This window comes from Lissotriton helveticus, chromosome 9 (assembly GCF_964261635.1).
Source record: "Lissotriton helveticus chromosome 9, aLisHel1.1, whole genome shotgun sequence".
Taxonomy (NCBI): Eukaryota; Metazoa; Chordata; class Amphibia; order Caudata; family Salamandridae; genus Lissotriton; species Lissotriton helveticus.
This window is the reverse complement of record NC_136070.1, coordinates 1075349023-1075362722: the sequence shown is the minus strand read 5'-3', so window position 1 is coordinate 1075362722 and position 13700 is coordinate 1075349023. Positions and strand designations below refer to the sequence as shown.

General features: G+C 43.6%; 1 protein-coding gene across 1 annotated transcript in view; it reads right to left on the bottom strand.

The window, feature by feature from the left end:
• LOC144782219 (calpain-1 catalytic subunit-like) overlaps positions 1-13700 on the bottom strand; it is a 194453-nt gene that overhangs the window by 107686 nt on the left and 73067 nt on the right. Inside the window, exons 5-6 of the mRNA XM_078661454.1 lie at positions 13367-13539; positions 2630-2801 (exon numbers count right to left, since the gene is read on the bottom strand). Of these exons, the coding sequence (XP_078517580.1) occupies positions 2630-2801; positions 13367-13539 (345 nt within the window). The remainder of the gene's footprint in view (positions 1-2629; positions 2802-13366; positions 13540-13700) is intronic.

Genomic DNA, 13700 nt, shown 5'->3' with positions numbered 1-13700 from the left:
TGCAGGCCGTGTGACATTTATTTCGTGCTTTTTGATAACTCTCTTTTTTATCAGATGCGTAGTCTTTCCGCCACTGTCTCTCAAGTGCTTTGCAATTAGATTTCACTAATTTTAAGTGATCATTAAACCAAGGGGCTGGGGGACGGGGGTAGGTACCCTTGATGTGACAAGGAGGAAGACAGGCGTCAGCGGCATCACTGAGCCATTTGTGATTCGCATTGGCAATGCTTTCCATATCCTGTCCTGGAGTTGGAGGGTTTATGGCTAGCGTAAGATTAAGTCGGTTGATGTCAAGTGTTTTCCAGTTTTTCATAGTAGTGGCCGGCTGGACGGGCTGCAGCTGGGTGGAGGTTGGTAGTTTTATACTGAACTGGATTAGGTAATGATCTGACCAGCAAACAGGGGTAGTTTTAAGCCATTTCAGGTCATTAATATTAGAGAAGATTGGATCAAGCAGATGACCTGCTTTGTGTGTGGGTCCAGAATTAAGTAACCTCACGTTAAGTGCTGTAAAATCGTCAAGCAGGTTAGTACATGTAATGTTCGAAGTATCTTCTAGATGCAGATTTAAATCTCCTATCAGTGAAACAAATTTTGAGGCAAGATGGAGGGGCGAGATGTAATTCGCTAAATTCCGAGCCCATGTGGTAGCGTTTCCAGGGGTCCTGTATATCAAGAGGCCGGAAAGAGTGAAATTGGGATTTAACGTGATTTTGAAGCAAGCTGATTCACATTCAGGGATATCGGCCGGTACAAAACTGCAGGTAAGATCCCTATTAAAGATAATGGAGATTCCGCCACCAGTATTACCCTCTCTGTCCTTCCTAACTATAGCATATTCAGGGGGGAGAGCAGCAGCTACGTCAGGGCCAGAGCGATCGTGTAGCCAAGTTTCCGTTAGAAAAAGAGTGCTAGGTTTTTCCTCCAGCAATAGGTTAAAAATGTCGAACTTGTGCTGTGGTAAGGAGCGGCAATTAATACTAAAAAACGAACCAACATAGACCTTGGGGTTAGGTTTCTGTTTCGAAGTCGTATTGTGTAAAGTTGGGTCAGGGTAGGGTGTAAGGTTGGTGAGAGTGAAATTACAATTTGGGCATGAGGTATTACCAGCGTGCTCAGGTCCGAGTATAGTGCAGTTACCCTGGACGGTGGTACGTAAAGACCGCAGTAGCTCAGAGGTCATACCTGGGTTCCTAGAAGCAGTCTGGACATAGCTTACAGCCCCTAGCCCCGTACTGGCCCGGACGGGCACAGACGGGCTGGTCTTAGGCTTGTCTTCGGCGCGTATGCGGCGCTGTTGCTGCGCGTTACCGCTGCACGTTATAGGGGACATTGGGCTTATCTAGAGGACGGGCTCGTATTCAGCTCCGCCTCTACAACATTTGTCCAATCGGTGCCTGCACCGGGAGAGAATCCGGGTGAAGGTCCCGCCTTTCACCCTCCACTCAAACAAGCCTAATGCTTGCGGTGGACCGGGGTTTCAGGGGCAACAAATGGCTCAACAGGAAATGAATTCCTACACAGTTTCAAACAGTGCAATTATTAATCAATCACACGGCGGCAATAAAAAGCTATCTAATGCGCGCTGCTACCAACTATCGTTGCAGCGCGAGGTTCAAATACAAAGTACACGGTGCAGTTTTAAAATTTTACGTTCAGTAAGAGAAATGTTTGATTAAAATCAGATTCGGCTTGTTTTCAGTCTGCGTAGCAGCATGCAATCTTAATGTCTCATCAGCCTAACCTAAACCTGATCAGTAATTAAGTGCTAACAACTCTTCTTCATGTCTTAAACAAAGTGCAGGAATATAGAAATGTAAAGCAAACCAAAACATTATTGAAGCATCCAATAACATTCACCAACCTCACCTAATAACTGATAAGTGACATCTAATAATTCCGCACAGTGCAGAAAAATCTACAGTGCAGTAGGATACGTATTCAATATAAAGTATACCAGGAAGAAGGCGAGTTAATATTCTAGCTCTTGACTTAGAGCTGGGATGTATTAAAATACCTGAAATTTTTCAAAGAACTACATTTTAGTTCCGGGACAGTGGCAAATGTGCTGGCAGAATTATCTTTCCTATATCTGTATGGTTGAGGTAATCCCATCCATGTACACCCCAGAACAGGCCAAGCCTCCTATTTTGGATTTAAAAATGCTCTCCAAATTTTGGAATTTTCTCTTGCCATGAACCCGAAATCATGACCCTTGTAAAATAGAAAGGTTGCAGTTTTCAATGTGAACAGTTCCACCTGGAGAAGGGTTTTTTCCTGCGGATATATGCTTTGCATGAAAATTACAATTTTCATACAAAGCAGGCATGACAAAAAAAATATGCGCAACAATGACTATATCACTAAACCGAAACAAACTGTGCATGTGGTTATTTTGTTGGTAACAAATTAGTATAATCAGGTAGCCCATTCTATATATTAGTGTATGAGTTCTCCATGCAGTAAAGGAAATAATTGAATTCAAGCACTGAGGATCAGCTGAGCCTTGCCTATCGGCCATCATCATGATCTCCTTGTGTGGCCTCTTCTATAACAGAACATAAATGGAAGAAAGTACTTGTGTGACTGAAGAGTTAATTTTGTGTGATTAACAGTAAGGTCATCTCACCGCAGTGTTTCCGCAGCAAACTAAAGCTCCTTTCTCCAGAAGCCTAGACAGAGATCTCCAAAGCTCTGCAGGAGAAACGTTCAGCTGACAGCCATCGGCCACTCCACCAGTCATATCCTCCATGGCTTCACTGGGATAACCCAACTGTAGCGCTCCATATCCACCTTTTAACCTAAGGAGAACAACACTGTTCAGAGCAGAGTCAGAGCTCAGGCTGATACAGAATAGATGTATTTTGATATTTATAAATAAAAATAAAGGTTTTGTGAAAGGGCAAGGACAGTTTGATAGCAGGGACATGTTTATTCAAAAGAGAGATTGTGCTATATGTGGTGTTTTTTAAGACTGCAAACACAACAAGATGATGGACGGAGTGCTGAAAGTTTTCAATCCCTCACCCCCAGTCACAGATCTGGGTTTAATCCATTTGATGCTTGTATCCGGTCCAGGGAAGACCTGGCTTGGCAGTTCGGGCTGGACTGTTCCCATGAGGAACAGGGCCAAGATTGATTTGCATATGGCTGGGTCTGAACTGGGGTGGCGAAGTGAGCTCCAGAATGATGAAGAATTCACCCATATCTAATAGTGACTGGGAATGAGTGTCTGAAAAGTTCCAGTGCTCAATCCATCATCTCGTTGTGTTTGCTTTGTTTGGCCTACGTTGGCAGGATATGTCCAGATGTGGGTCCCTTGCTCACGTTGCCAGTGGATTCAAGCTAGCCTGGCTGATGAGGGGTGTTACCAAGAAACAGGTCCCAGGAAGCTTGTTTGCGGTCCAGGGAAGATGTGGCTTGGCAGTTCGGGATGGACTGTTCCCATGAGGAACAGCTGCAAGACTGATTTGCATATGTCTGGGTCTGAACTGGGGTGGCGAAGTGAGCTAAAGGACAATGATGTATTCAACCCAGATCTTATAGTGACTGGGGTGAGTGTATGAAAAAACTCCTTGTGTATGCTTTCTAAGACTGCAAGCTGCATTGAGAAACTGAGGCAAGATACATGGAAGAGAGAGAGTGATTATTTTCCACACAAAAGGGAACCTACTACTTATTTCATTGTTCCCTCAAATATTTAGTCAGCTGAGTACACTTATCACAAAGGTATGTCATTGCTGCACATCCAACTACGGAGGAGTAAAGATCCTCAAACAACTCTTTGTTTTCAATTAAAAGTTCTTTTTTAAATCATACAAATTCATGCAGTTAAATAATCAGAATCCCTTCTTTACGGCTTATGAAATCAATGAAGAACTTCTTTCCACAATGAAAAACGTCCTCAAGTGTCTCGTCGACAGAGTGGACTTTGTCGAGGCTAATAGTATGCTTGCTGCAATACCGAATGCATCATGGACAAATATCCAGAAATATCCACCCAGTATGACTGAACTAAGTAATGTGAACATAATTAGACTGCCACCATCCAGATATTTCATTATATTGAGAATATATTTGAAGGTGTTTTCCTCAATAAAGGGAATGATAGCCTCTTCACAGTATATTTCTTAAGTTACTGCAGCAAGACAGAAACAATTTTGGATTTTAAACCAACCTTGAGAGTAAAAAGTGCTATCTTTGGCGATGTTCATCCTTGTTTTTTTGGGGTGACTTAGAATGACAAAAATGTTATAGATGTGGATACTTCTGAATTAAGAAAATCCATTGTTTGCGCTTGCAGAGAAGGAGAAGAAAATATGTTTTCTTGAGCTTCTAGAACACGGCCCAGGAGTAGGCCTTCATGATCCCCTGGCACTAAGGACTTTGTCAATGTGCCAACATGAGATAGAACCCCATCGGAGTCGGACTGCAACCACCCCACAAGACACTGGGCAGTACTTGAGTGAGAATAAAATATCACTGAGATAAATAGCGGAATCTAAAACCCCATTTCACACTGGAAAGGCACACTCAAGAACACAAGGAAACAATGGATGCATTTAAAAACTGTATTTTTAAAATCAGAATCCTATCCTACTGCACGTGATATTCACAGTATCTATTATAAAGACAAACATATTAGCAGCTGCAAAGTTTACAAGTAATGTGCACAACAACAAACAGTACAACATTTTGACTGCTTAAATTCAACCCCAACCACATATCTTTGCTATGGTCAGCACCGAAAAAAAGAAAACGTAATTCAAGTTTCAAAGATAGTTCACAGTCTCGTACCTGCATTGAACAATGAAATTACTTTTCAGCATAAAAGCATAATCTGCTATTCTCGTCTGTGCTGAGAGTAAGTCTGATAAACCCTCAGCAGGTGAATGCGCCTCCCATTTGCCTTCCGCAAAAAGGAGGTGAAATGATTGTGCATTGCCCATCTTAACTCAGTCCCCTGGCACACCATTCCTCATTAGCTCAATCTGTTCCTAACCTATATAACATTATTTGTTAATTGTGTCTTTCAGAATAAATAATTAGCAGAAACAGGCCTGGTGCTCTTTCACTTATTTTCATTCTGTGAAAATAATGCTCTTTCAATCATAATGATAGATAGGAAATAAAATTATGATCTTCTATGAAATGTTAGTCACAACTCGATAACAAGTATTTTTGAACAGAGAATGCAAATTGCCTTTGTGATCTACTTTCCTAATTTTTCACAATATCAGCAAAGGAGGTTCATTCATTTTACTCTGTATTCTTTCGTGTTCTCTGTGTTATATAGCTTTCAAATACTCAATGTCAATCTGGAGTTTATATCAGTATGGGTATGGGTTACAGTCACAACCTGGGTAGCTTGCAGTGTCTCTTCCCTGTTCTACTATTTCTCTTACATAATTTAGGGCCAGATGTAGGTGGCCAAATTGGTAGAAGGCCGGCACTATCCTGTTGGAGCCAGTACAGCAGTTTGCCGGACACATCTCCGCATTCATACACCCACAGGATTGATGCTCTCCAGCACTGCTACGCCTCTTCTAGAGAGACCTGTCACAGTCTAGACCGTGGTAGCACCAGTTAGCGTTGGACTTCTGGGTCCAGCCCACGAGCCAGACGTTTGAAGTTAAGGATCTGGGCCTCTCGATCTGCCACCTGCGCTAGCTGGTACTGTTCCTTTCTCCTCACATAATATAAGCAGGTCCCATAAGGTAAGCTTGCTTTTACCCCATAAGGTCCCAGCGGAGGACACTGAGCTGTGATTATTCTGGAAGAAGGCCTGAAGTTCCTTCTCCACAAAGTCCACACATCTCTAGTCCATCAGGTGCCATGCATTAGATCTCCACATTGGACGGAAGGAGCTCGGCTGAGTGCCCCATTTTAGAAGGAATGGTGCATGATTGGATATACCTCGCGGCAGGATCCGAACAGACTGCAGTGGTAGCAAGTCAGAGGCCGGAAGCTAAAGGAGGGCAATTCTGGTCTCTGTTTTGTGGGCTGCAGAAATATGCGGGTAGCACCACTGTGCAGAACTGCCCAAATCCAATCCATCACAGAGACTTATGGAGTCAGCCCAAGAGGTCAAGTGAGCGGAGCATGCCACCCTACCCCGGAACAGAGCGACGGATGTGTCCTGCATAGGGTTTGGGACCGCATTAAAGTCACCTATCAAGGTCGTCCCTTGGGAAAGCACCACCACTAGGGATTGGAGCATCTAGGAGCTGCTGGGGAACATAGTATGAGACAAAATTATAGTGCTTGGGTTCCAGGGACCCTTTAATTCCCACATATCTCCCCTGGGGGGTCTTGGTAGGGAGTAGATACCTCCAATGGAAAAGATCTATGTAGGAGAATTGCGACCCCTGTCGAGAATCCTGTGTGAAATACACAATTGTGTCCAAACTGGCTGAGGAGAGGGCAGTTAGATCTCAAGTGGTGCGTCTCCTAGAGCAGGACCACATCAGGTCTACATCTCTTGAAGTAGCACAGTACAGCTGATCATTTGATACGGTCCAAAAGACAGTTCACATTCTAGGAGATGATTCTAACCACCTGTAAGAGCCCCTAAGAAATGGTGGATCAACCTATGGTCCACAGAGGCTGGGGCAGGTTGGTGCGCAATACCACAGAGTCTAATACATAGTTAGGGACATTTCCGTTGGAGAACCCGCCTGATGTGTGCCTGAAAAGAAAACTTCTCAAAACAACAATCCAACTCAAAACAACATGCCCTTTCAGCTCTCCCTCTACTTCCAACCCCGAAGCATCTGTCACCCATAAGAATAACACAGTACAACTAAATCAGGGGAAAGCTCATTCGAGGTCCCCAGCCGCCCACAGAAAGGATAACAGTGTCTGACACCAGCATCTGACAATTGGAACATGAAACCTATATTTGTACAACTATAGAAATATTGTCCCTGTACCTCTCCACCTCTCAAAATACTCCCACTGTGAGAGATACATCAACTCTCCCGATATGTATATTTATTCGGGAGCACAACAGTGCATGGGCAGTCCAACATGGTGTGCGTTGTCCAGGGGGGCTCAGCGAATCAGTCACGCTCTCAAAGGACTTAAAGATAGCCGGGAGATAGAAAAGGTCAATTCGAGGTTCGCGGCACCTGGGTCCTCCTCTGCAGGAGATGGGCTTGCCTATTCCTGTATTCTACGCTGGCCCAGTCAGTGTCTCTGGGAACGGGTACGTCTTCTGTATGGGCGCTCGAGCGGGGAGGGTTGGAGGGCGTTCCGTCTTAACAGTTACACCAGGCCTCCGGAGCCTGTTGGCCACAGCGGTCTCTGCTTCATCAACCACTCCCAGGCTTGTTCAGGGATGTTGTAAAAATAGGTTGGGCCGGGAAAAGAAGCAAATACTGGACTTTAAGTGCACAAAGTTTCTACTTGACATTCTCAAACGAGCAGCGATGCAGCGGGACTGCTCTGGTGTAGTCCGGGAAGATCAGGATTTTGGCATTGGGGTATCGCAGATCTTGTTCAGTCTGGGCTTCTCGGAGGATAACATCACGGTCTCAATGCTTGAGGATATAGGCTATCACAAGATGAGAGGGAGCCCAAGGTGGAGGTTTTAGTAAGGGCATGATGCGCCCGTTCCACCACAAAACAACAAGACAGTTTCTCCAAGACCTGCGCAAAGTGGCAGAGAGGGTGACGGAAACTTAAACCCAGATTTCGACAGCAGAAGATGAGGTAGTGGCCCTCAAGCGCCAAGCCTCCAAACTGATGTCCAGTACTGGAACCATTCCTCCCGGAGGCTGTTCATCCCAGAGACCCCCACCCCCTATGGACAGTCGATAAGGCGCAGGTTGTTCCAAGTGCATTGTTTTTTTGGCATCTTCCGGCCTTTCTTCCACGGTGGCCACTGTGGGCAACAATTTGGAGCCTTGCTGTTTGAGGGTCACTACCTCATCTTCTGCTGTCGAAATCTGGGCTTAAGTTTCCGTCACCCTCTCCGCCACTTTGCGCAGGTCTTGATGCATGAGGGAGAGGTCAATGCAGATGTTTTCTACTTTGGATTCCACTGCCTTCCACAGGGCATGAATTGCTTTAAGGATGACCATCAAAGCCATTACCTTAGAAAGCCTGATGGGGAGGGAAAGAGAGAAACACCTCCAGCAGGCCTGTGGCAGATATGGGAGGCTGAGTATGAGAAAAGACCAACAGAAGAATCACAAGGGCAGGTATCAGAGGCCCCGGAGGAACTAACAGCTCGGGCAGGAGCACAGACATCAGACCCTGGAGGAGCAAGGTGCAACAAGAGAGGTAGGCAGGATGCTCAATCATAAACATTCTGGGACAGATCAAAGAGATTAGGCTGGGAGAGAACCCCTTTCAGTCCCCAACCTCTTACTGGCTGCTTCTGAAGTTGTATTCTACAAAACCGCGTTGTCTTCTCCCTCCTACTCCATGGCCTCTCTAACAGTGTGTGTGGCACCTCATGGCCAACAGCAACACAGTGCCTGCCCCTAAGCATACCCTCGCAGTAAGAATGCAACTACCTGGGGGATGGGACCCCTTCTCATTTGTGAACGTCAACAAAAACATTTTTAGGAGCAAGCAGTGGTCCCTGAGAGTTTGTAAAATGTTTCACTTTCTTTTTTAAATGCATTCCATTTGCTTTTTAGGAAGAGTGGCCGGATTTAAAAAATAAATAAAAAGATTACTTTGTTTAAAAGTGATCACAGACATGGTGGTTTGCTTTACCCAGCAGGCCACAATATCTGTGACTCTAACCAATCGTAGTGGGTCTCAATTTGTGACATACCTCAAGCATATTAATGAGGTACGTTGAATTGCAAACCACTGTGAATCGGTATTTTGTGAACCTTACAATTAATAAATACATTCACAAAACAGAAATTAATTTGGTAGACGTCAGTGTGCAAGTAACACCCACTTCTACAGAATCGATTGTAGTAGATTCTATTAAGAAATCCCAAATTCCAAATCATTATTTGAAGCAATTTACGATTTATTATTAGGAATCTTTGTACATCAGGCTCTATATTACATACTTTCAGAAACAATGTCTTAATTGAGCTCAATAGATTCCCATAGATGTGCTACTGTGATTTCAGAGGCTATTACAATTTCAAAAATTAACCCTCTCTTATTGTTTTTTCATAACACTACTGCTTCCTATCTAAGAGCAATCCTAATTACTGTGGTTTCCTCTGCTTTTTCTGTTTTGGAACGTTCTGTTTTGTTTATCTCTGTTGTGTACTCAGGCCTGCTTAAACATCCATAGCCACACATGCTCAGCTAAACAGTGGATGATTGTTCTCCAAGTTCAGTTAGTCTTGAGTCCAGAAGGACTTGTCGTACTTCATGGCTAGCCTTAGACAGACACTGCCACTGAAGATGCTAAGGTATTGATAACAAGTACAATGTAGGGACACATTAGAAATGCAGGCCTATCACAACCGGGTCAGTTATGAAACTGAGGAGCAGAATCTAGTTCTAGAAATTCCTAAATTAATTTCCTGTGTGGTAGACAGACAAAATAAACACCAACTGTCCTCTTGGTCAGTCAGCGTCATAAGGACAAATATAAATTAATTATTAGATCTCGAGAACGGCAGTGATGATTATTAACAAATTGGAAAAGACACACAAAGGATGGACGGAATGCAGAGCAAATCAAACATTCACACCCAGTCAAGAGATCTGGGTTAAATCCATTGTTCTTTTGCTCACCATGCCACCCCAGTTTAGATCCAGCTCATGGGAACAGTCCAGCCCAAATTGCCAAGCCAGGTCCTCTATGGACCGGAAAAAAGAATCCTAGGACCGGTTTCGGGGCATCACCCCTCATGAGCCAGGCTAGCTTGAATCCAGTGGCACAGTGAGCCCGGGACCCACGTCTTAACAAATTGGAACCCTATTGGTAACTTTGCCTGAAACTACAACTTTTCATTCTGATTTTCATTATGCATCTGACTTTTAGTGCTTATGTAATATGGCAAGTTGTACTCCTGAGGAAACTGAATTAATATGTTATTCACACGAAGGGATGGATAGCAATACAAGTTTAGATGTTTCTAATGGCTCTGCCTGACTAACTGCAAGCTCAGTGCTTCAAAGAGTTTTAGAGGAACGGTCTTGGGATTTCCAGACGTATCCCACTGAATAGATCTCATGTCACTTGGTCCTACTCAAGAAAGGGTTTATTCAAGACTCTCTTACTTTTCTGCAGGACATCAAGTGGGAGAACAGACAGAAGGTGCTGGAATGCCTTTGGAGAGGACTGTGCAGAATGGACTGCCAAGTAATGATTCTAGGGAAGTAGTGGACAGCTTTCCATACTTTATGGAAAAATACTACGTTAAAGTGTTTCTGCAAAACAGTCTGAAAGACTTCTTGTGCCGGGAGCAGAACTACAAAACAAGGCAGTAAAGAGGGATATGGGGCTGTGGATTTTAATTATAAACTAACATGCAGCCTTCGTTTTTGCCAACTGGACCTCTTGCAGCTCCCACAAAACGAGTAAGTGGTCATTTAGATAACAACCACAGTGGTCCACCAAAGCTGCCAGGACCTGTCTCTATTCTGTCTGTTTGCCTACCTATGTGGTTAATTTATGTCAAAAAAGCTTCCGCCACCAAACAAGGGATCTTTCATCTGAAATTAACATTGGCCTGGCAACAATTTTTTGATGGTCTGCTCAAAATTGCTCTGGTCTCCGCCTAAGAGAATTTCTTACAAAGAAAGACAAAAAACAAAGGCCCTAATTCACAACAAATGTTATCCTAGCAAATTGTGGGAAATTCTTGATTATTTGTCCTGTTGGGGTCTGCCATGCTCTGCTTCGTCAATCCGGGCAAGGAAGGTCTGCATTGAGGTTATTGCCCTAAATAGGGTGCACCACTTGATGCACACAATGTGTCAGCCAGTGTTGGATGGGATGCCATCAATGATTGTGTGCCAGCGGGGGCTCCATTGGTGCGCGACCCGAGGTTCTCTACCTCTAAATGGAGTAGACTGCTGGATTTGCCATAGGGTTCCCACTCTGCCAACCCCTAAATAACCCACGGAATGTAAAAGTCTCCACAGGGAAGAACTGCTGTTTTTCGTACACCTACAAGTGCTTGTCTCCTCGCATAATTGGTTCCCCTTGCTATGCTTGGAATTTTTTTCAACAGCGTCTGCATTTACATAAGTCATATTGATCATGTACCTGAAACTTACGAAGTCCTGCTAGAGAATAGCCCCCGGGGCAAGCCTGCATGACCTGTTCCTTACTCCAAAAATAATTCACATTCTTAGCGAGGCCTAATCACCAACTTTGATCTCACTGTGTATACGGGTATGACGGTAAATGAGGAGCAGCAGTCGCGATTGGGGCTCAAAATAGCACAAGTCCTTTTCCAGCGGCAGCAAAGTATTTACAAGCCACATCTCACAAATAATCTTTTTTGACAACAACGATACACGTTTTGAATTGGAAATACATCTGAAACTCTTTCCTGTAACTGATCAAAAATGTACTTTAAAAGTGTATTAGTGATGTCCTTCGTTTAACCAGTGAAGCCATAATGTTGAGTTCTGAGTGTGATTTACAAGGAGCAGACCAACCCCCACTTTTGAAATCTGCCCAAGAATAATCAATCTTTCTTTTCCAAGCCTAGGATTAAAAGGGACTTCACAAATTAAGTATTGCACCAATCATTATGCCCATTTAATCAAACACACTTTCAAGAAGCCCAGCTCAAAGAGAGATGCTTCGGCTCACTCCTGACACACAACTTGGAGCATTTGTTTTCTTGGACTTCCTGCTCCCAGACAGTGTTAAGAGAAGACAGTAGTCTTTAAGAAGCCCTGAGACATTACCTCATGAAATGAAATGAAAAATTGCATTTGTATAGCGCATAACTGCCCTGGGGCCTCGCAGCGCTTCTGATGTGAAGACAAGCACCTAGCATACCTTTGTCAATTGGTAACTGGGTTAAATGAACACCCAATTCAGAAAATTAGGAGTTTTGTTCAAACCAGCTTACAGATTAATTCTATCTCATACATAGAAGAACTACCCTTCTTTCATACAATCTCATCACCTGCCTGAAGCTTAACCTTGTCACGACTGAGATGATGTACTTTCCATTCACTACTGCACTCAAAATCATTCCATTACACACCTTTCTCCCTTCTCGGTCTACTCCCTTTTCCCACTGTAACCTCGGTGGGGATTTAAACTGCAAATTGCAGTGCTCCACTTTTGTCACTTTTATCAATCTTTCCCCACCTGCCTGCCCCACCCCAAGATCCCTAAAAGTGGTAAACCTCAGCAAGAGCTAAACAGTTGTACCTTTAGCTCTGCCATCATGGTAACCTGTTACTTCCCCGCCAACTGGACAACTGGACAGACGCACAACCTACCAATTGCAACCAGTTGAATAAGGCATAATCTGACAATTAATCGGCTGAATTGCTCAGTGAACACAGCAACATACAAAAGGTTCCTCAAAAAAACCTTGCTTTAGTTTTCAAATCTGCTGACGGCCTCATTCACCCTCGATCATGCCTTGCTTAGACCATCCCTCTATATAAGTGCAGTTGCCCTTTCTTTTCACAGCATTAGAACCTTCATAATATCGCACACATCAGTGCACCATCTCATGCTTAATGTCATATTCAACTTTGGCCACCGCCTTACCACTGTTTTAGATGCAAGATCTGTTTCCTTCTATGTATTTATAAAGTGTCCCTCAAAGAGATCTTCTCCTAGTTGAAGCATCCTGTTGCTTCTACCCTGCTCTTCCAGGGCCATGTCACTTTAAGAACGTACCTCTGTGATCTCTATAAAGACTACTAAGTAACTGATCGATTGCATTTTGGTATCTTACTACCCCATCCTCCTCTAAGCATGCTCAACTATTTACCAAGTACAGGGAACAGTCATATGCACTGTTTTTTGTAGTAAAGAGGATTCTCACACAAGAGAGTTTCAAGCAAGAGGTATTTAATCTACAACCTCATCCAACAGCCAACAGAGATAACTGACACTTTTAGAACTTCTCATTATAGAACACTACGCTGACCTGGTTCCATGCTGGAACATTAGGCATGGAACCAAGTCACATCATCACACTTTTTATTTAAACTTTGACGAAAAAGGCTAAATCCGGCATGCAAGAGAATTGTATTTTTCTATTACTATACGAGCCCATACAGGCTCAGTCATCCCGTAACTAAGTCGAAATGGTGCTTCGCAAGCTTCTCTACATCACACCCTTCTCACCTTATTCCTGAGGTGTTTTTCTCTGCAGTAACTTCTTTAACCCTTCACTTCACCAGATACCAACTCATATACAATGTCATAACTCCAGGATAATTGCCATCTTACTTTGCATACGCTTTCTCCAGTAAAGAGCTCCAGAACTCATTATTTTCTTTGGAGCTGATGAACAGCAGTTTGTAAGATACCGTGATATTCCCAGAAGGGTCTCTTACTTCCTTCTTCACAGTGGGCAGTAGATCATCCACTGACACCTCAATCCATGTTCCGTACTGCCAAAACTAAGCGGGGAAAAGGAAAGATGGTAAGAAGACAAAGAGAAGAAGAAAGAAAAATGCACACTAGAAACATCTTTTTTCTACACCATTACAGATATTGCTTCTTATTCTTCTATACCTTCAAATTACTACGTAGGAAGCCAGCCTACTGTCATTTAAGAGAA